A 22,979-nucleotide genomic window follows, 5' to 3' on the forward strand; every position below is an offset into this window, starting at 1 on the left:
TATGCAGGGCTTGATCTCATGACCCAAGATATGACCCAAGCTGAAATCAAGAGTCAGATACAACTGGCTACACCACCCAGGTGCCCCCCTAATTCCTAGATTTTTAAGAATGGAACATCTGTATGTTTTCATGTGGCCTTTGGCTTTCTTGTATGAATTGCCTGTTCATGTCTTTTTCCCATTTTATTTTTCAACTTGGTTTGTAGAAGTTCTCTGCATGTTCAGGACTTTAATGCTTGTTTATGTATTGCAGAAAATTTCTTCCTCTTTTACTTTAGTCTTAACTTTATGGTAGGTATCTTTTATTATGAAAAAGTATTAATATTTATGAGATAAAATTTAGTCTTTTCTAAGTCTTGCATAGAAAGGCTTTTTTTACTTCAGAATTTAAAATATATTTTAGAGGTGCTTGGGTGGTGGCTCAGTCGTTAGCATCTGCCTTCAGCTCAGGTCATGATCCCAGGGTCCTGGGATCGAGCCCCACATCAGGGAGCCTGCTTCTCCCTCTCACACTCTCCCTGCTTGTGTGCCATCTCTTTGTCAAATAAATAAATAAAATCTTAAAAAATAAAATAGAATAAAATAAATTTATTTTAGAAGATATTTATCTTCTGTGTTTCCTTATAATATTCTGTTATGATTACAATCATCTGGAGTTAATTTTTTTAAAGGTTTATTTATTTATTTTGGGAGGGTGGGGGGAGGGGCAGAGAGGGAGAGAGAGAATCCCTAGCAGACATGGGGCTCCATCCCACCACCCCAAGATCATGACCCTAGCCAAAACCAAGAGTCGGATGCTCATCTGACTGTACCACCCAGGCATCCCTCATCTGGAGTTAACTGTTACATATTGATGTGAAGTTGAAGGTGGCTTTTTACCCCCAAATAGACTGCTGACTCCTCAACAGCATTTATTGGTAAGTTGTCGTATTCCCTGCTGATTTAAAAAGGGGTGCCTGGCTCGTTCAGTCTGTGGAGCATGTGACTCTTGATCTCTCGGTTGTGAGTTCAAGCCCCACATTGGGTGTAGAGATTACTTAAAAATAAAATCTTTAAAAATAAAAAAATAAATTGCCACCTTTATCATGAACTAAACTATGAAGTACAGCATAGGGAGATGTGGGTATGGTGTTTGGTTCTAACATACATCAAAACTTCCTGTAAAGACATTAAACTGTGGTATTGACATCAGTATATAGGTTTCTGTTCTTACGATCTCTTTGTCTCTTCTTAAAATCTAATGCTATGTCTTTAGAATTTTCTTGCTTTTATATGAACTTACTTTTATATTTGAACTGTAGAATTAGCTTGTCTGTTAGTAAGATTCTTTTGGAATTTTTAATTTGAATTGCATTTAAGATACAAATTACCATTTGGGGTGGGGATATCTTAATATCAAATCTTTGCATACTAGAATGCATTTTATGTCCTATTTATGTTTTAGTGTGATTGTCATATAACTTTGAATTTACTACTAGCATTATCTCTACATGCCTTTTTTTTCCATTATGATATTCTAAATGAATATTATTATAGTTTTTGTCAAGTTGGTATCCTTATTGAACTCTGATACTAGGTTTAGTACTTTTTTTCAGTTGATTTTTAAAAATTTTTCTATGTAAGCTGTTATATTAATCTGTAAACAGCAGTTTGTTTTCTTTCAGTATTTATACCTCTCTTTCTCATGCCTTATTGCATTGGTGAGGCTTGCTAAAACTGCTGATTACTGGAAACAGTAGTATGCTTGCTGCCTTTTTTAATCTTTAGACATAATGTTTCTAATGGTCCACCATAAAGCTTGTTATTTGTAGTAAATATCTGGTAGTTACCCTTTATTTGGTTGAGAAGTTATTTTTCGCTTCTTACGTTTTTATCTTTTCAGTGAACTTAAAGAGTCTTACTAGTGTGGCCAGATTTCTTTTATTTTGCCTTCCTAACGTGAATGTTGATTTGGCTGTATAGAGTAGTCTAGATTTAGGTGTTATTTGCTATGTATACACATATATGCATGCATACACATACGTATACACACAATTTTTTTTTTTTAAGATAGTGCAGTATTCTAGGATAGTAGAATTTTCCTCTGGCTCCTCCTAATTGAAAATTCTGAGCCTCTATTATGTTCGCACAAATAATAGGTAATTCATGTAAAGTTGAGACCATTCTTATCCAGGTAACTAGTGCTGATTAAGTTAACAGGATTCGAACTCTTAATTTCTGTATTAACTTCTAATGTAGTTATTCCTTTCTCCATTTTTGTATGGCAGCTCTGTTATTATGAACTAGGTGAGTCATTTCAAGGCAGTGGTAGATAATATGGAATAAGATCACAAAAGAGCCAGTGGGCCAAATCTGTACTGTGGTTTGATTTGATAAATGAAATTTTATTGGGACATAGCTGAGCCTCTTCGTTGATGTATTATTTATGGCTAATCTTGTGCTACAACAGCTGAGTTTAGTTGGGGCACCAGAGACTCATGGCTTTCAGAGCTGAAAATATTTAGTTATCTGGCCCATTACAGAAAAAGATTATTGACTCCTGGTGTAGCATAGTGGAAAGAAAGAGCCCAGACTTTGGAATCAGAATGAAGTGGACTTAAATCCTCGTTCTATCTTTTATTGTTACTTGAGTTAATAGTTTTCCTCTGAAACCTCAGTTTTCTCAATACATAAAAATAGTATACTCTAATCCATGAGATTATTGAAGATATTAAATAAAATAATTATGCATGGTATCTAGTATGTAGTAAGGATGCAAGTGGTAGCAGTTATTTTACAAGTCATTAAAAGGTCAGAATTTTTGTGGTTACTCAATTTTAAATGTCTTGTATTTCCAGAATGTAATTTTTGGTCCTTGTTTCAAATTTTCTTTTTTAGTAGTAAGGCTACTAGGAAAAAGAGAAACAGGTGTGTATTTATTTTTGATGGTTGTTGTCTATTGACACATAATAAATTTCCCTAAATTTAGCAGCTTAAAACAACTATTTGCATAGTTCAGGAGTTTCGAAGCATCTAGGTTGTTCTAGCTCAAGGTCTCTTACAAAGTTGTAGTTAAGGCGGGGGCGGGGGGTGGGAGACACTTGGGTGGCCCAGTTGGATAAGCATCTGCCCCTTCAGCTCAGGTCATGATACATGGTCCTGGGATCGAGCCCCACATCGGGCTCCCTGCTCAGCGGAGAGCCCACTTCTCTCTTTCCCTCTCCCACTCTGCCTGCTTGTGGGCTCTCTCTCTCTTTTAAATAAATAAATAAAATCTTACTAAAAAAATGTTGACTGGGGCTGCAGTCATCTGAAAGCTAGACTAGAACTAGAAGATCCATTTCCCAGATGGCTCACTCCATGGATTTTTGGCAGGTAGCCTTAATATGTTAGTCTCTCTAGAGGATTTCTTCAGTTCCTCAAGGCATAGTAGCTAGCCATGAGAGCAAGGAAGAAGCCACAACACTTTTAATGTTCTGTTCTCTTGACATAACACCCCATCACTTCCTACATGTTCTGTTTGGTAGAAGTGAGTCACCAAGTATAACCTATATTTGAGTGGGAGAAGAATCAATTTGTAGACATATTTTTAACTGCCATGTTCTGCATTCTGGACACAAATTTTTACAGTATTCTTTTTTTCTTCTTTTTTAAAAAGATTTTATTTATTTATTGGAGAGAGATAGAGATAGCTAGAGAGCAGGAGCAGGGAGAAGAGAGAGAACGAGGTTCCCTGCTGAGCAGGGAGCCTGATGCAGGACTTGATCCCAGGACCCTGGGATCACGACCTGAGCCAAAGGCAGATATTTAACCGACTGAGCCACCCAGGCACTCTGTTTACATTATTCTTACATGCAAAATACACTTGCCCCTTCCAAGGCCTTCAAAAGTCTCATTCCATTACAGTATTAGCTCAGAGTCCAGAATGTTCGTTATATATGTATATGATGTGCTGGTGCTGATGAGATTTCTTTAATATGGTTCTTTAGTGTAGCTCTTCAAGTATATATAGTTCTTGATATGAAATCCTGTGCCAGGGGTACCTGGGTGGCTCAGTCTGTTAAGCATCTGCCTTAGGCTCAGGTCATGATCCCAGCATCCTGGGATTGAGCCCTGCATCACTCCCTGCCCAGTGGGGAGTCTGCTTCTCCCTATCACTCTTCCACTCTCCCTACTCATTCTCTCTCTCTCTCTCTCTCTCTCTCTCATTGTCTCAAATAAACAAATAAAATCTTAAAAAAAAAAAAATCCTGTGCCCAGTGCATGTCCACTATAAATTGATAGCAGAGGAAAAGAGTACCCGTTGTCGATATTCTTGGTCAAAAGGGGGTGGTTAAGGGGAAATGGGAGGTGCACAGGAGTTACTGGTTATGTCGTTCTCAAGTCCAGTTGGGTACAGGATAGCAGTTCTTCGATTAGGACTCACGATTTAGGACTAATTCTCTAATGGTTCCTGGTTCTGTGCTCGCTTTCTTGGTTCCACCTTCTGCATCTTCTTTCCTTGTTCTTAAAAGTTAGCATTCGTGGGGTGCCAGCCAGCTCAGTTGGAAGAGCTTGCAACTCTTTTTTTTTTTTTTTTTAAGATTTTATTTATTTATTCGACAGAGATAGAGACAGCCAGCGAGAGAGGGAACACAAGCAGGGGGAGTGGGAGAGGAAGAAGCAGGCTCATAGTGGAAGAGCCTGACGTGGGGCTTGATCCCATAACGTCGGGATCACACCCTGAGCCGAAGGCAGACGCTTAACCGCTGTGCCACCTAGGCACCCCGAGCTTGCAACTCTTGATCTTGAGGTGTGGGTTCAAGCCCCATGTTGGCTGTAGTAATTACTAAAAAAATTAATTAATTAAAAAAAGTTAGCGTTTGTTTACACCAGAGTAGTTTTTCAGTCTGCTTCCAAAATTTGGGGGGTCTTTTATACGATCTCTGTTCCTTTCAGTCCAAATTTGCTGTTTCTGCCCATAGAATTGTGTTTTTTGTTTTTTGTTTTTTTTTTTAAGATTTTTAAAATTTATTTATCAGAGAGAAAGACAGCCAGCGAGAGAGGGAACACAAGCAGGGGAGTGGGAGAGGAAGAAGCAGGCTTCCCAGCAGAGCAGGGAGCCCAATGCGGGGCTCGATCCTAGGACCATGGGATCACGCCTTGAGCCGAAGGCAGATGCTTAACGACTGAGCCACCCAGGCGCCCCAGCCCATAGAATTCTCTTAAAACCTTTGTGGATCTTTTGTGAATCCAATTGGAAGCCACATGTACAAATATCTTTGTCTGCCTTGAGCTTTTGCTGAGAGGACAGCATCCTTGAGTTTCTTAGAAGCTCTGTTATTTGAAAGGATCAGTGAATCATACCCTGAAAATTTTTAACAGAAAAGAACCTTTTGGGTGACCAGTAACTGAGGCACCATCTTTCTGACTTCTGAGTTTAAAGGATTTTAAAACTCCGGTTTCCCTGTTGATGTATTTTCTTGGAAATTCCCTGAATTTGACCTTTGCTCAGCAGCCAAGAGGTTGAGAATTTTCAAAACTGTCAAGTCCTTGTTCCATTTGTTTTTTTCTCTTGCATTTTTATTATAAGCTACAAGAGGAATCAGTTGCTACCTTAACTACCCCCCTTTTTTTTTAGCTTGGAAATCCCTCCAGATTTCCATAGATCACTCATTTCATTTGATATGCCTCTACATGACTATAACATGTTTCACTTAAAGCCTCTTCAAAATCCAGACTCTATTAAATAGTATAGGGTCCTTCGAGCTTCCATTAATGCTTTTTTCCAAGTCTTCCCACCTTTTGCCATGCTTTGGAACCAAAGTCAGTCCTACATTTTAGATTTTTATTGCAGTGGCACCCCACTTCCAGGTACCATAATCTGCCTTATCTATTGCTGCATAACAGATTGCTTACACATAGCTTTAAATAATATTTATTATCTCAGAATTCCTATGGGCCAGGAATTCAGAAGTCACTTAGCTTAGCTGTATGATTTTGAAAGATGTGGGGTCTCTCAGGAGATTGAGGTCAAGATGGCAGCCAAAGGCTTCTGAAAGGTTGATTTGAGTTGGACAGTCTGCTTCCAAGATGGCTTACTCTCATGGCTGGAGGCCTTTTCTTGGCCACATAGGTCTTTCCATAAGGTTGTTTGTGTATGTTCACAACATGGCATTTGGTTTCTCGTGAGTGGTGCAAGAGAAAGTAGGGAGGAATCCACCATGCTTTATGTTCTGATCTTGGATGTCATACACTTTGAATTCTAGCATATTCCATTCGTTGGAAGTGAGTCAAGTATAGCCCGCAATTAAGGGAAGGGGAAATAGGCTCTACCTTTTGAAGGAAAGACTTTATGGGCATATTTGAAAATCACCACTGTGATGGTATATTTTAAAATGACCTTTTTCATTTCTCACTATCAATAAGTATACCCAAAGTTACAGTTGCACATGTAACTTTCAGATTTATTGCTTGAAGAGGAAACGATATAGATTTTTTACTTTATTATCTCATATTTGTGATTTCTGGTCTTTCTTTTGAGACATTCCATAGTTTGTACCAGAAGAGCTGTTGTTAATTTTCAGTGTCGAGCTTTTAATTTACCATATAGTTTTTTATTATTCCGTCAACAAATATTTGAGTATTTTTTGTATATTCTGCTAGGCCCTGAGAATACATAAATTACAAATAAGACAGGGTCTCTTCCACCAAGGAGTTCACGGTCTTAAAAGAAAACCACATATATAAACAAAGTATTGCGACAAGCAAAATATATGTCATAGTGGCAGCACTGAGTAGAGAATGAATAACTGACAAGGTTAGAGAGGCATAACTAAGAAAAAACATAGTCTAAGGCCATAGAAATATCAAACAGCTTGTTATTTCTAGAACTGCAAGTATAATATTGCTGGAGGAATTCTTATGCTTTTATGTTTTGCTGTGGTTGTGGCACCAGGTCTCCACCTGGTTTCAGAACTTTTTTTTTTAAGAGATCACAGTGTTCTCTATCGAATGTGGAACCATTAAATGGCTAGGTACACATAGACACATGGACATGTATAACGTAATATTTTTTATGGGAGTTTTAATGGGAATGTTAAATTAGTGATCATTACTAACCTGATTAATATGCTTTAAATTAATTAATCCATATTGTCTACAGCAAACATGTCTGACAAAGAACTAAAGAAGCTACGTAATAAACAAAGAAGAGCTCAAAAGAAAGCCCAGATAGAAGAGGAGAAAAAAAATGCAGAAAAAGAAAAGCAGCAGAGGAATCAGAAAAAGAAAAAGGATGATGATGATGAGGAAATTGGAGGTCCAAAAGAAGAACTTATCCCTGAGAAACTGGCCAAGGTACTTAATAATAGTGTTGAGCACAATTGAGTGAAATTTTGTGGCCAGTTATTGTCATTTTATACTGTCTTATTCGACCAATTTGATTATATATTTTAGAATGAAAAATCATTTTAAATCTTAGCCTGTTATCCTTCCTTCTTTTGCTCTTTCTTTCTTTCTTTCTTTCTTTCTTTCTTTCTTTCTTCCTCTCTCTCTTTTTCTTTCTTTCTCCTGCTCATATTTCACATTTAAAACTTGGAATAATGATCCTGATCCAGAGTAATCTAGTATGGTATAGAGGAAAGTTTTGGCTTTTGAGTCATTCTGATCTGGGTCCACATATATCAGCGCTTATACTTCACTGTGTGTCTTGGACACTTCGTCTAACCTCTCTGATGGTTTTCTTATGAATAAAATGGGACTTGGAAAAAATCCCTACTAGGCAGGATTAAAGGAACTATATGTACAAAGAATGAAGCATCTGTTATAAGTGGTAACATGGAACTTTTTATATTTAGACCAAATTGAGCTTAATAAAGGAAATGTATGTGTATATCTCTCACCCATGTGTCAGTTTACAGTATTTCTTTATTGTACTTTGCTATTTTAACCTAATCTCTTTAAAAGTCCCTAAATATTTTCCCCCAAGCCAAAAATCATATCTGCTATTTTTAATCATTAAGCTAAAACCAAGGTATTCATTGTCAAATGAACCATTTTGATTAGTAACGTACTTGTGCACTTTTCTTCTGACCCTTGGTGTTCAGCTACTGCATGTGAAAATAATTTTATAGTTTATTATGTTAAAGCAGTAAATATAGTAAGCACATTGCCCTAGAGTTCAGTAGTAGCCTCACTAGTAGCTAAAAAATCAAAATCAACTGCCTTATAACTAAGAGAAATTATAATACCTAATAAGTAGAGTTGGAAAATAGTTTTAGGATTATATCAGAGCAGATGGACAATAATATCTCATAGCAGTATGGCTATCTAAGAACCAGAGAAATCTAGCTTGGATTTCAAAGGATATATTGACATCTTTTCACAGAGAATTGTATAACTTCTAGGAAGAAAGATACTACCTTTTTATTGTTGGGAGTTTATTGGAAGAATACGCAGAGTAGTGAAGAAGCCCAGAAAATTGCCTTTTAGGCCTCATGGAAAATCGGAGTGTTTTCAAGGATAGCATCAGCTTGAAGGGCCTTCCGTCTTTATGCTTCAGCTTTATTACTACCACTTGTAATCACTGTCAGCGACTGTCTGCCACTACCGTTCTTTCCACATGCTTTCTCTATAGCCCATGACTTTTCTTAATGACCTTTTTCTTTGTAACACTTTGTACCTTCCGTTATACTTCTTAAAGAGAGAATTTACCCCCACAGAGCAGAATTCTTATACCAGGCCTCCTTATGACTATTGGGTTTTTCTTGTGTCCAGCTTATCATGGCTTCCTTTGGGCCAGATGCCAAGTTATAGTCTAATTATTTATAGCTAGACGTTTGTAGAGTCTCAGAAGAAAAGAATGCCTACAGAAAGTGCTTTATTTGGAAAGAGCCCAGTGGAAGGTACCCACCTTCATAGGCTGCTATTTAATATATACTGTTCTTACCTGTTAGGCACATAACACACTTCTCTTCCTAGGGTAACTGCCTCCAGGATGCCCCCTTCTAATAGTATCAACCCTTACTTATATCCCCAGTGTGGTGGCAGCATTAGATTACTCCAAGCCATCATAATAAGGTATGACATTGTAGGCAGTTTTAAAAGTTGCCTGCCAAATCTGGATTTACAGTCTCTAGATTCTGATTTTTTGTGATCCTGTATTTTATCATTCTTAATGTTATAAATGGTATATTTAGTGTCACCGATTCAGGATTTTATATATGTAATATAAAATAAAAGCATTATTATGTTAGCAATAATTCCAGTTGAAAAAGGAAAATAGGAAGAGGTTTAGTGAGTTTAATATTCAGTTAACTGAGTATAAACCTGAAGTCTTTGTTTCTCCAACTTATCATGAGGCAGTAATTGGTATTTATGAGTTCCTTCATGTACCACCCATCCTATGTTCCTCCTTGCGTTCAGGTAGTTTTCATCTCAGCTGGATTATTTTTTTCCTTCTGTATACCCATATGTTCCTCCTTACATTGTGTTCTTAGTATTCTGTCTGTATAGGGTTTAATAGTTTTAAACTCTCTGTTGCTATGCTGGGAGTATAGGGAAATGTATTCTTATACAACATATTGTAATATGGATTAGACTTCACATCAGTTTATAAATTTAAAAATTACATATGATCAAAACCACCCTTGTAAATCTCTTATATTGCCCATCAACACAATGCAGTCCCATTCTGCATCTCTTTAAACTTAAGTAAATTAAAATCTTCATGACTAGATGTAATTTTTTTTTTTGAGAGACAGAAATGAATATGCATAATTCTGGCAATTTCATCCAGTACTCCACTCAGTGAACACAGGACCCCAACTGAGTATGAGACTGAGGAAGTATGATTACCATTTGTTTATTAGTCCATGTCAGTTCCTGTGTGCCTCTCCCAGTGTGAACATTTTGCTACTATGATTCTCATTTTGGTACTTAATATGGTTTTCATGCACAGAATGCAAACTAGTAATATATATTCATTTCTATACGTCTATCTCTACAACTTTAGGGATTTTTCAAGGGTAGTTTTGATGATACTTTTTTCCTTTTTTTTTTTTCTATCTTAAGCACTGATTTTAGAACTCATCCCTGTTGATATGCTTTTGTATATATAACTCCATACTTCATTATGTATATGAATAGAATGTAGTTAGCTTTATTGTGGTTATGTATATATGTTTAAACACTTAGATTTAGTGTGACAAAAATCTTACCTACGCGAGGCACACAAACGTGGGGATAACAGATCCAGATTTTTTGTGGTGGCAAATGTTCTCATTTATTAGAATTGTAGGCAGAATTTCTCTTTTCTTTTTCCAAGTTTAAATACTTGATTTCAGTTAAGTATAATGTTTGTATTGACTTAGCTTCCCTATATTTCTTGTTTCCATTTTGTAACAGCAGCCATATCTCCCTGGTAGTAAATTACCCTGGTCAATACAGTGATCCTCATTTCAGTCTGTACTCTGAAAGTCTTGAAAAACTTGATACAGTTCCATTACAGTTTCAGTTTGCAGTTCTTTACCTTTCCCTGGTAGACATTTCTCCCCTGTATAACACAAATCCCAACTCGATAGGACATAGAATCGTGGGAATAAGAAGCAAAATATTTACAAATGTGTGAGAAATGCATACTTAGGAGGGCCCCTCTCTCCCCTTTGTCTCTTGGTATTTACAGCTAGTAGAGTGACAGCACCATATATTGATTTCTTGTTTAGAGCATGTGTCCTTCAGAGTAATGCCAGCTCTTTTACATGCTAGTATAAGGTAGCTTTGCTTAAGGTTTTTCTTTTGTTTTTTTTTTTTTTAATGCCGTGAAATAATTTCCTTAGCCATAATCTGTGTTGGTAAAACCACAATTACCATATTAGCAGAGCCATGTTGGACAGCTATGGCAAATCTAAATTCCATCAAGGATAAGTTGTTAACTGCCTCTGTGATGAGACAAGGCAAATACAGGCATGGATGTTCAGTGCCTTTCCGATAAATCTGATATTGCTCCCCACCCCGTCCCAGTCTACAGGGAAGAATTTTGTCCAGATACTCAGTGTAGGAATGTAACAATAACACAGTTGTGTAGTAAACGTGCCTGCCCAGGAATTAAAATAAATTTTTTTAAATGCCATCTCACCATTAGTATGGCATTGGAATAAATATGGATTCTATAGAATTTGTATTAGAACAAAGCAAGATAGAATGGATATTGTACTGCTTTTTTTTAATAGCTTGATTGTACTTCACTTTGAATTTAGAAAGAATGTTGACTCATTTTGTAGTATTCTCTCTCTTCCTTAACCCCTCTTCATCCTGTTTAACATCCTCCTCTGTCCTCCCCCTGCCCCACCCCTTGTCTGTCTTACCTGTTCATCTCACTGTCTTTTCCTGGTTCTGTTTTATCTTTCTCTTTACTTGTCAGATAGTTTCTCTACAGAGATAATGTAATATCTATGGTTAAAAACCAGTGAAGATTTCTAGAGTTCAAAATCCCCTTCCTTTAGATTATGGGAGGTTAAAATATGATGGTATTTCTGGGTAATGGGTAAGTGATTTTTACCAAAAAGAAAAAAAACCCAGAAAGGGAAGTGTTTTTAATAGAATAAGATCACATCCTTCCCCCTCCCCCACCTTGCTTCCATTTGTATAATATCTTTTATTTTTGTTAGGTTGAAACTCCATTGGAAGAAGCTATTAAATTTTTAACACCGTTGAAGAACTTGGTGAAGAACAAGATAGAAACGCATCTTTTTGCCTTTGAGATTTACTTTAGGAAAGGTAGGCACTTAGGGTATAGTGGCCCTGATAAAATTGATCATTGTATTTCTTAGATATAGTCACCCAAATCCAATAGTCTCACCACCGTAGGATTTTTCTCCCAATGCAGCTTCTCATAGAAATGCCTGCTACGTGTACAAGATACTATGGGGAGGTATAATGATACTGTTAGCTCTCCTAAGACATTAAAATCAACAGTAGATACACATACGTAACTAAGATTAAGGTCAAATATAGTAGTTACCTATGGGTGTGAATAAAATTAATGATACAGAGCTTAGATTAGTGCCTGATACAAAGGGAGCATTGAATAAATGTTGGTTATTATTAGCTATTGTTAGAAGGTGTGGTGGTTAAGGTTTATCTTGAAAGATGGATCATATTTCTAAAAGAAAAGATGCATAGAAAGGAAGAGGATGCATTAAGAAAACACAAGTATGCTTAAATAATGTTGAGGTTGTCTGTCTTGCCTGAGTCAGGTAAAAGGTTAATGGAAGGTCTTGGTTGTCTTGTTTAGAATGCCTAGACTACATATAGATACTAAGACTTTGTGGTATTGAATTGCTGTAATCCAGGTGGTTCATTGGGAAAAAAAAAAAAGTATCATTAGGGTGATGCATATGAAGGAAAGAGAAATTAGTAAGATCTGAACAAAGGTTGTTGGCTCCAAGCAGTGTAACTGTTCTAAAAGAGATTGAATAAAATAGTATCTCTATAGAGTATCCATTAAAAAATCATGTTTGTCCAGGGGCGCCTGGGTGGCACAGCGGTTAAGCGTCTGCCTTCGGCTCAGGGCATGATCCCGGCGTTATGGGATCGAGCCCCATATCAGGCTCCTCTGCTATGAGCCTGCTTCTTCCTCTCCCACTCCCCCTGCTTGTGTTCCCTCTCTCGCTGGCTGTCTCTATCTCTGTCGAATAAAATAAAATCTTAAAAAAAAAAAAAAAATCATGTTTGTCCAAAGTAATTAATAATGTTGGATAAAGGTTGCTGTATAGCATTGCTTGGAAATATGACACAAAACTATAGTTTGATTTTAATTTTTACTAAGATATTTACATGGGTATGTAAGACAGAAAAAGGGCCAGGAAGAAATACATAAAAAAATAACAGATGGTCTGTTAATGGATTTGAGTGATTACAATGGTTTCCATTGTATTTGTTTTTCAAAATGATTGTGTTATAATTTGTAAAAGAAGTTTATTAAATAGTCCAATAATTTAGAAACTTTTAAAGAAAAGTTAATACAACTTCCCTTTTCTTTTTTTCTTTCTTTCTTTCTTTTTTTTTTAGAGTGTGGAAGTAGTGGGGGTTTGGGGGGGGGAGAGGGAGAGAATCTTAAGCAATGCATGGCTTGATCTCACGACCCTGAGATCATGACCTAAGCTGAAATCAGGAGTCAGACACTTAACTGACTGAGCCACCCAGGCGCCCCAATACAACAAATATTCTTAAATGGAATCCTGAAGTATAAAAAACCTGTTCTGCTTAAAGTGGGGAGGGCAATCTAAATTCCTTACAATTGGCTTCTTGGTTGTGTTCTAACCTCTGAAGGGCTCTTCAACATTTGAAATTCACTGTAGTCATGTGAAATGGGTAGTAACAAAGGGTATGGCAGTATTTTTAGCTTTGTGAGTGTTGGAGTAAGGGGAAAAGAAATGTTAGAGGAGCCTGGAGTTTTGAATTTTGTTATTTGGAGAATGGTACCAAATTAGGGAGTCTTAAAGAGGTGATTTTAGATGGGACTTGGAAGTACAGTGAGTAATCAGGTGAAATTTCCATTCAACAGGTGGAAACACTACTGAAGCTTGGGAAACACGGGGGTGTGAGTGTGGGGATAGTATAGAAAGATATTAGAAATCACTGAAAACATAACCTTGGTGAATATTTTATCTTTCGAGGAGGAAGAGGAACCACAGATTGATTAGGAGAGGACACAAGTAGGAGGGAAACCATTTCACATGAATGTCACAGAACCCAAGAAGGGAGCTAGTTTGAAGTATAAACGATGAAGTTTTATAAGTAGTGCGAAAAATCCCTTTGTTTTGATTAAAGGAGGTTAAGAAATGAAATGGCTTCAAATTTTGTTTATATGGCATTAGTTCAAGTATTGTTGAATGCTGTCTAAATTTTTTGTACTTCACAAAACATTTTTTTCTTAAAAACATTTTTTCTTAAAGAATGTTGTGTGGAAAATATGAGCTAATATTGCTAAATCTGAGGAAATCCTTTGCTTCACTCCTGTTGCAGTTCAGTTTGATTGACTCTAAATTCGTTTCTCTATTTGTAATTCTCTAAATTAGTCCTCCAGAGGAGGGCAGCTTATTTTATCAAATGATCAAAATATATCTTACTTTTTCTTTTTATAGAAAAGTTTCTTTTGATGCTACAATCAGTAAAGAGGGCATTTGCTATTGATTCTAGTCATCCCTGGCTTCATGAGTGTATGATTCGACTCTTTAGTACTGGTATGTTTTGTTTTACATTACTTAAGTATTTGATTACAGTAGTTGATAGTGACTGTATAAGTGATCTATATAAGTTTGTCATAAACTCATTCATTTTAAAGCTTGCATTTTAAATTAGCTAAGGGGAAAAGCAAGGTTTTTTCTTTGTGATAAAGGTCTTTATTTTAAGGTAGAAATGTTACTTGATTCTGATATATAGAACTATTCAGTCTGAATATTTGAGAATCACTTCTGTTTCTAAAACGTTTCACGTAAGTTGGAATTTTGAATCATACTCGTGTAAAACTTTTTAATTGTTCTAAAATTGAAAAATCTCTGAAATTGTCTAGCTATCTCCTTGTCTGTCTTCAGAATTCTTGCAGTCATAAAATTTTTGCTAACTATAGATTTCAAAGAACTTTAAGGCAATCACTACTTTTCAAATATTTTCATTGTAAGATCCATATATTTTAATGTGAGGTAGAATTATAGAATTTTAGAGTGTAAAAGGTGGAATTTTATGCTAATTATTTTTCATTTTATAGTTGAGAAATCTAGGACCTTAAAAGCTTAAATAGGACTTATTTAAGGTCACACAAATAGTAATGAAGCAGGGATGAGAGCTTGGGTCTTTATATTGTTCTTTCTACTACAAAAGCTTTAAATTTAGAGTAAAGAACTCCTATAGTCAAGTGGTGGTTGTGGTTTGATTTTTAAGTGACTGGAGAAGGGAAATTGAATCTTTATAGAACAATCTGCAAATACAGTTAAATTATCTATCTCATTGCTGAATACTCAGCCACATATGAATCCATACATATCTAAATAATGAGGTTAAAACAGTCATCCCAGTCTTTTGAAAAATGCTAAATTGTCCTGATTAAGAACACTGTTTTGACTTCTAAGTAAAACCTTACTTAAATTATATTTATGCTTGCCAAAAAAAGTGATTCCTGTTATAGACACTGAATCATAGAGATGTTTTTCAATTTCTTAAATTATGATAGTAATAAATAACATAACCACCTTATAGAAAATAGAAGAAAGAATTGCTGTATTTAGAGAAAATTCAAAAATTTCTAGTCTCTCTTTTTCTATTAAAATTTTTTTGAAATCATGAGTCAGAAAATAAAGGCCAGGGCTAATGGCTTTTAAAACCATTCTTGGTTAGGATGGAGTGCATTTAAGCTGTTTTCAAAATTAATATACACATTTTGTATAATCAATTCTTTCCTAAAAGGTAGGAAAATAATACATGTAAATCCTATGGATTTAGAGATTTCTCTTTGAAATAGGAATTAAAAGTGGCATATCTAAATATATTTGTTCATAGTATGTGCATGGATTGATGAACATATGACTGTTTTCTTGAAACAGTTGTTTCAGGAGTTAAAATGCTCATGGACTTCAGAAGAACAAAGGCAGGATGGTCCTGATGTAAAAGTAGAATTATTTAGTGTCCCTGTTAGCTATGCCCCTTGCTCCAGATGTTTAGCTGACAGCATTGTTAGGAAGAGAGTTACAAAGTAATTCTTATTTTGACTAAATTTAGGCAATAAAGTGGTAATTTGGAGTGATAAAGATGCACTGTCTCTTTAAAAAACCTTCAAGAAATTGGGTAGACCACTTATTACCTTTGTTAAGAACAGGTGTGTACTCTATAAAAATACTTGTGAGACTACAGAAACACAGAGTAGGGGCATCTTTGATATACCCCACAGGGTTCCTTTAGTATATTTGGTACTTAAAAAAAAAAAATTAACTTTGAAGTAAGTTTTCAAGAACACATTTGTCATGTCAAGTTATACTGTACTAACTCCTTCTTTACAAAGAAATTTTCACATAACTCTTTTCTGGGAAGTATGGGGTTAAAAGGTGCGTTGACACCTATTTTATTATGGAAACTTCTCTAAGTAAATATAGTTATATTAGCCTGGTTATCAGTACCCTCCAAATCTTCAGAATGTTGTTAGACTCCCAAAGTAATTAGTATCTGCTACATAAAGTAATTTCCCATATAGGTCATCTTCCTCTCCCCCTTTTAATTATGAAGATGATTTTCAGGTTTTTCTTCTTTCTTTCTTTCTTTCTTTCTTTCTTTCTTTCTTTCTTTCTTTCTTTTTAATTTATAGGATTTAGAGCAATTTAAAATACACTTCTGCTTGGTGCTAAGTAAAAGATAGGAGCTTAGACATTGAATTGTTCTGTTATTCGCTTACATGCTTTTAAAATCACTGGTCATCTTGTTCTACAGTGAATCTTTTGTCTTTTCCTCTCATTTGTACAAACTCCTTTCTTCTTTTATCTGCAGATTTTCTTCTGTACTTATGTATTTCTCTCCTAAAAACTTCGTTAATACTCTCATTTACCTATTCTCCTGTTTTGAGTGGTAATCCCTTAGTAGGTTGTGCTTTAACCTAGTAGTGAGTATACTGTCTTTATCTCACACAGAATATGAGCATTTTCCACCCAAATCATTACGAAAATGCCAGCTAGCCTAGGAACCCAGGGAAATTCTTTTTGCTAAGAATCCACCCCCTTTTCAGTGTGACTTTTAACCATTGATGATTACTAAATTTCTTTAATCTGCTAATAAGCTAATAGCATGAACCAAACATTATTTTAATTTTAAGATGTCAAAAGACTCAAATCAAAAGCCTCTTAGATAAGGTTTTATTACCCTTCCCTCATTCAAGTATTACTTTTCCGTGATTCACAAGACATTATCAGACGATAGGAAGATAAGTAGTCTGGGATTTTTTATTTTCCTGGGACTTCAGTATTTTTTTTGTTAGTTTTAATCACTTTCAAAGGATGTTTAGATTGATCCCACAGCCCACTAGTCTTTAGCAATAAAAGCTTATCTAATAGATGTGTGACATTTGAGGTTGCCCCTTTCCTTAAAGATACAAGTAAAATTCCATTCTATAGAATTCCATATAGCATTCTAAGTTATACTGCAGCAGATTTTTTTTTTTTTTTTGTTATTAGTATCTTCCTGGAAATTACAGTTCCAATCTGCATAATGTAGGGGAGCAAACAGAGTCAGCCTCAAACATTTTGTGACTTAGTGAGGAAATGTTTTTGGAAATAGCTATTAATGGAAGTTGGGAGTTATATAAATATTTCCTCTTTATATATTCCGAGTATATGTATATTTGTTTTTAATTGTGTGGACTTTTTAAAAAATCAGTTTTGATTTTTCTGGGGACATCGTTTTAATCTGAGGAAAACAAATTTAATAAAGGTAGTAAAAAAACATGAAAAGCTTAGCTTCCACCTATAACCAGCTCTAATGTTGGTTACTTTCCCATCTGTATATGGTGTCTGGAAAGCACTTCATGCAAACCAACAAAGCCCATGGAAATAACATATTTTATAGAAAACCTGTGGTTTTGACATAATGTCCATTGTAATTGGCTATAATCTATTTTACCACCTTTCTTTTCAGTTCTCTCTGCACTCCTGCTTCCCCTGAAAAACAAATACTGATAAATTGCAAAAGCCAAGTTGAAAGTACAGCCATAATGGAGGTTAAGCTAAATTCTTTGTAACTCATTTAATTGAAAAAAAAAAAAAGCCACATTTAATTGAACCACTAATTTCTGTAGAATGATAGAAGAGATGTTATTTAACCAACAAAGCGCATATCAATTATTCAGGTACTATTTATGTGTAAAACATTTCATACAGATGTTTACTACTCAAGAGTTCAGTGTTTTTTAATAAAGCTTACGGTAGTGATCCAGGGTAGTGATCCATTAGGGAGATAATGAAGGCAGTTTAGTGAGTCATTACTACCATTTGACTAAAATAGAATGGAATAGAAAATAGCAGAATGCATAGCGCAAAGTTAGGGTTAGTGTTCTGTGCAACTTTTGCTTCACATAATGAGCTATGTATATAGGGTACATATTCCTCAGTACAACATTTGAAAGTGACCACCATAGTTCCTAACCATAAGGAAAATATATTTTCAATCTATGACAAAAGTAATAACAGTTCATTGAATTATATATTTACCTATTATAAGTTCTTTTATATATAACTTTTCCTTACTGTGATCATTTTAGGTTGGGTATTTCCTTAATTTTACAGGTCAAGAAATAAGTTCAGAGAGGTTGTGACTTGTCCAAGCCTAGATCCATACCCAGGTCTGTCTGGCTCAAAGCTTCAGACTATCTCTCTATACCAAAATAATAATGAAGAATAAGCATACTGAAATTCAGTCAGAGAGGTTGGGGGGTCAGCTTTTCCATTTCTAAATTCCAAGCCCTGGGAATATGATTACTAGCATGTATTCATTACAGGAAAATACTTTGGTGGTCCTTTGGAATTTATTATACAGTGATAACTCAGTTTACATACATGAAGTGAATCACGTTTTCTTTTAAAATTGATAAATTTTGTAATGGCCTTATTTGGGTATGGAAGATGGAGGTGAGGAAAATTCTGTTGTATTCAGCACTGCATAATTGCTGTGGCAGTATTTATCAGGTAGGTGTCATCAAAGCCCCTATTTGACAGACTTGATTTAAAGTTGAGGGGGGCAGCCCCTCGGGGCTTAGAAGGCTACAGAATTACATCCTTCATTTTCTATTTTGCTTTGTTTTTTTCTGAAAATGAATCATTTATCATAATGAAATGTCTTTGAATGCCATTAGAAAATCATATTATTCTGACACACATTCTTTACATTTATATAATCTCTTTAAATGTTGAATTATAAGTAGGTTCATCTAGTTTTTACATATAATTGCTTTATTTATTAGACTTTTGAGGTAGATAATTTTTTAACTTCTGCAAACTATATCGGAGTATCTATTAATTGAGTTTGTTTTTCATTTGTTCAGCAGTGTGTGAAAGTAAAGATTTATCTGATACAGTTAGAACAGTATTAAAACAAGAAATGAATCGTCTTTTTGGAGCAACGAATCCAAAGAATTTTAATGAAACTTTTCTGAAAAGGAATTCTGATTCATTGCCACACAGATTATCAGGTAATCACATTACTTTCTTTTTATCTTAGCCTCCTCCTTCTTCTTTTTTTTTTTTTAAGATTTATTTATTTGAGGGGCGCCTGGGTGGCACAGCGGTTAAGCGTCTGCCTTCGGCTCAGGGCGTGATCCCAGCGTTATGGGATCGAGCCCCACATCAGGCTCCTCCGCTGGGAGCCTGCTTCTTCCTCTCCCACTCCCCCTGCTTGTGTTCCTTCTCTCGCTGGCTGTCTCTATCTCTGTCAAATGAATAAATAAAATCTTTAAAAAAAAAAAAAAGATTTATTTATTTGACAGACAGCCAGCAAGAGAGGGAACACAAGCAGGGGGAGCGGGAGAGGAAGAAGCAGGCTCCCAGCGGAGCAGGGAGCCCCATGCGGGGCTCGATCCCAGAACCCTGGGATCACGCCCTGAGCCAAAGGCAGATGCTTAACGACTGAGCCACCCACGCGCTCCATCTTTTTATCTTAGCCTTCTAAAACAATTTCAGTTTTTAGCTAATGGATTAGTGACAAGGTTACACATTTCTCACATGGAAGGGGCATTATGATTATCTCACATTTTAGTCTTATGAAAATAGGCAGCTCAAATATGCTTTCTATAGGGGCGCCTGGGTGGCTCAGTCGTTAAGCGTCTGCCTTCGGCTCAGGGCATGATCCCGGCGTTCTGGGATCGAGCCCCACATCAGGCTCCTCTGCTGGAAGCCTGCTTCTTCCTCTCCCACTACCCCTGCGTGTGTTCCCTCTCTCACTGACTGTCTCTCTGTCTATCAAATAAATAAAGTCTTTAAAAAAAATTAAAAAATATGCTTTCTATAAATCTTCAAATTTTTTAGACAACGTTATTGTTGTGAATCAAGGTCAGTAGTTTCTCCTGGTTCAGCATAGTCTTTACAACAAAGCAAGTATATTGCTTTTATCTGTATATTACATATAATGAAGGAGGGTGGAGCTTTCTGGTTTTTTTTCTTTCTCCCTTCAACATGCTCTTAAAATTCACTTGGATGTGACCATCATCTTCTATTTCCCACGCTTGTGTAAAATATTAAACCGAACAATGCAAAACACCTGAAACCATTTCACAGGCAGTAGTCTGTACTAGCAGTCCAAAGTCTGGACTTGATGGGACCATGTGGGTAGTGCTTTAGTAGGATGCTTTTAGAAAACCTGGCTAAGAAGCCCAGCAGCTTTGTATGCCTTTGTGGAATTCTGAATTCAGCTTTTTGGCTCATACCATCAAGGTTGGGTATCTCCCTCCTCCCACATCTGCAGCCCCACTTCATTAAGTGGTGTATTCCCCTCAGCCCCAAATTATGTTCATTTTAGAAAGAAGCAAACTATCCATAGTCCCCCTACACAGAGACAGCTATTATTAGAATATTTTATTTCTTCATAATTTTTTTTACTTTAATCTCAGTTAGGCTATTTTTGGTCTGTCCTCTCAGGTTTGTTTGTTTTTTTTTAATTTTAATTTTATTTTTATTTTTTTTATTTTTTAAAAGATTTTATTTATTTATTCGACAGAGATAGAGACAGCCAGAGAGAGAGGGAACACAAGCAGGGGGAGTGAGAGAGGAAGAAGCAGGCTCATAGCGGAGGAGCCTGATGTGGGGCTCGATCCCATAACGCCGGGATCACGCCCTGAGCCGAAGGCAGACGCCCAACCGCTGTGCCACCCAGGCGCCCTGTTTTTTGTTTTTTTTTTTTAAACAGTGTTTCAAATGGCTATTCCCATTTTTCTAATAAAGTGCCACACTCTGTGTGCCCATGTATGTTACATTTTATATTTGAAAGGATAGAGGATAAGATGCTGGTTTTACTTTGGAATAAAGCAGATTTCCTTTTTTCTTCTCTTTTAGCTGCCAAAATGGTATATTATTTAGATCCGTCTAGTCAGAAGCGAGCTATAGAGTTGGCAACAACACTTGATGAATCCCTCACGAACAGAAACCTCCAGGTAAGGAGTTTCTCATAATCTCTCTTTTTTTTCATAATCTCTGTTACAGTACCTGACTACTTTCTGTTTCTCTTTTCACAAAGAGAAAAATTTTCACCAAATAATTGTTTTTTGTTATTTATGCATACTGTTTACCAAACCGTTATGAATCCACATCAGAAACTAACCTTATCTTGAATTTATTTAGGATTGTCTGTGTGCACACATACACAGCAGGCTACTTGGCATCCAAGAACTAGTTCCACATCTATTACTTAGAATAATTTTTTCTAGAAATGTGTTTTAGTAAAATCATATATATGTGTTATATATATATATATTATATATATATGTCCGTAGTTAATTTTAGATTTCAGTTCATTCATATCTGTGCATTTTTTTTGAAGATTTATTTATTTTAGGGAGAGTGAGAGAGCGTGCGCATAAGTGGGAGAGAGGGGCAGAGGGGGAGGGAGAATCCAAGCGGACTCCTTGCACAGGGCAGCTCAGTCTCACCACTCCGACATCATGAACCAAGCCAAAATCAAGACTCAGATGCCCTTCTAACTGAGCCACCTAGGTGCCCCCATATCTGTGCATTTCTGAGCAAGCAATAGTCTCTGTGAGGATTTTTTTTTTTAAGATTTATTTATTTACTGAGAGACCGCGTGCGTGCATGCACGCAGGAGGGGTAGGGAGGAAGAAGAGAATCTTAAGCAGACTCATACTGAGCCCCATGCAGGGCTGGATGTCACCACCCTAAGATCACTACTTGAGCTGAAACCAAGAGTCAGTCACTTAACTGACTGTACCACCCAGGCACCCCCTCACAGTGAAGATTCTGACATTTTGAAGATGTATGTGCCAGGGGTCAAATTAAAACACTCGTTTTATAACTTTTATTGTAACATGAGATTAAGTGGAATAAAAGATATATGGGTGTGTTGCAAAATACAGATTCTAGTTTCAACTAAAAACAAAGGATAGGGGGCGCCTGGGTGGCACAGCGGTTAAGCGTCTGCCTTCGGCTCAGGGCGTGATCCTGGTGTTATGGGATCGAGCCCCACATCAGGCTCTTCCACTATGAGCCTGCTTCTTCCTCTCCCACTCCCCGAATAAATAAATAAAATCTTAAAAAAAAAAAAAAAAAGATAGTGCTACTTCCTGTGATAATTGGCCAGATAAAGTAAGCATTTGATATATTCCCTTAATAGCATATGAAGGAAATATCTTGAAGAAACATTTGAATTATTGATTGCTAATTAATACGTTATTTAGATTAGAACATCTCTAGACAGGCAAAGTTGTTGGATACTATGTATCTACAAACTACGTAATGTTTTCCAAGTGAAAAGATGAAGAAATAAAACATGGGAAATGCAAGTCAACATGAAATATTTTAAAATATAAGAAGATATACTAAGATATACTAAGGGGTTTGGTTGAAACAGTTACCAGTTTCATGAACAAATTTTTCTTGTGTATATGCTCCTTTGGTTTGAGACTTCTCCTGCTTAGTTAGTGGAGAAACTTACAATTTGATTACAGTGGTGAAAAGCAATGTTTGGTATTGCCAACTGTCTCTGAGCCTCTTTAAAAAAAAAAAAAACTGTAAAAGTTTTAAGTAACCAACATTAGCATGGAAATTTTGACATTCATACACAGGGCTATCCTGGGCTGAGGCAGGGTTGCCATCTGGGGTCAAGCACTTGTTAAGAGTGGGTGTGTCTTTAAATGCAGCCCCCTACACACTTTGCTTGCCCAACATTAGTCCTGGCCCTGTTTATAAATTCATCCTTTTGTATAAACCCTGCAACTCCAAAGAAATGAATTCTTACGGAATGTGTATGTGAGAGTAAAATGC

General features: G+C 36.2%; 1 protein-coding gene across 2 annotated transcripts in view; it reads left to right on the forward strand.

Annotated features, from left to right (window-relative positions):
• NAA15 (N-alpha-acetyltransferase 15, NatA auxiliary subunit) overlaps nucleotides 1-22,979 on the forward strand; it is a 79,455-nt gene that overhangs the window by 53,903 nt on the left and 2,573 nt on the right. Inside the window, exons 15-19 of one of the 2 annotated variants that reach the window (XM_045798946.2) lie at nucleotides 7,124-7,317; nucleotides 11,628-11,736; nucleotides 14,106-14,204; nucleotides 19,040-19,183; nucleotides 21,039-21,136. In XM_045798946.2, the coding sequence (XP_045654902.1) occupies nucleotides 7,124-7,317; nucleotides 11,628-11,736; nucleotides 14,106-14,204; nucleotides 19,040-19,183; nucleotides 21,039-21,136 (644 nt within the window). Of the gene's footprint in view, nucleotides 1-7,123; nucleotides 7,318-11,627; nucleotides 11,737-14,105; nucleotides 14,205-19,036; nucleotides 19,184-21,038; nucleotides 21,137-22,979 lie in introns of both variants that reach the window. The other variant, XM_045798945.2, reaches the window with a different exon arrangement.

Source organism: Ursus americanus, chromosome 13, assembly GCF_024610735.1.
Source record: "Ursus americanus isolate L20-20 chromosome 13, mUrsAme1.1.p, whole genome shotgun sequence".
Taxonomy (NCBI): Eukaryota; Metazoa; Chordata; class Mammalia; order Carnivora; family Ursidae; genus Ursus; species Ursus americanus.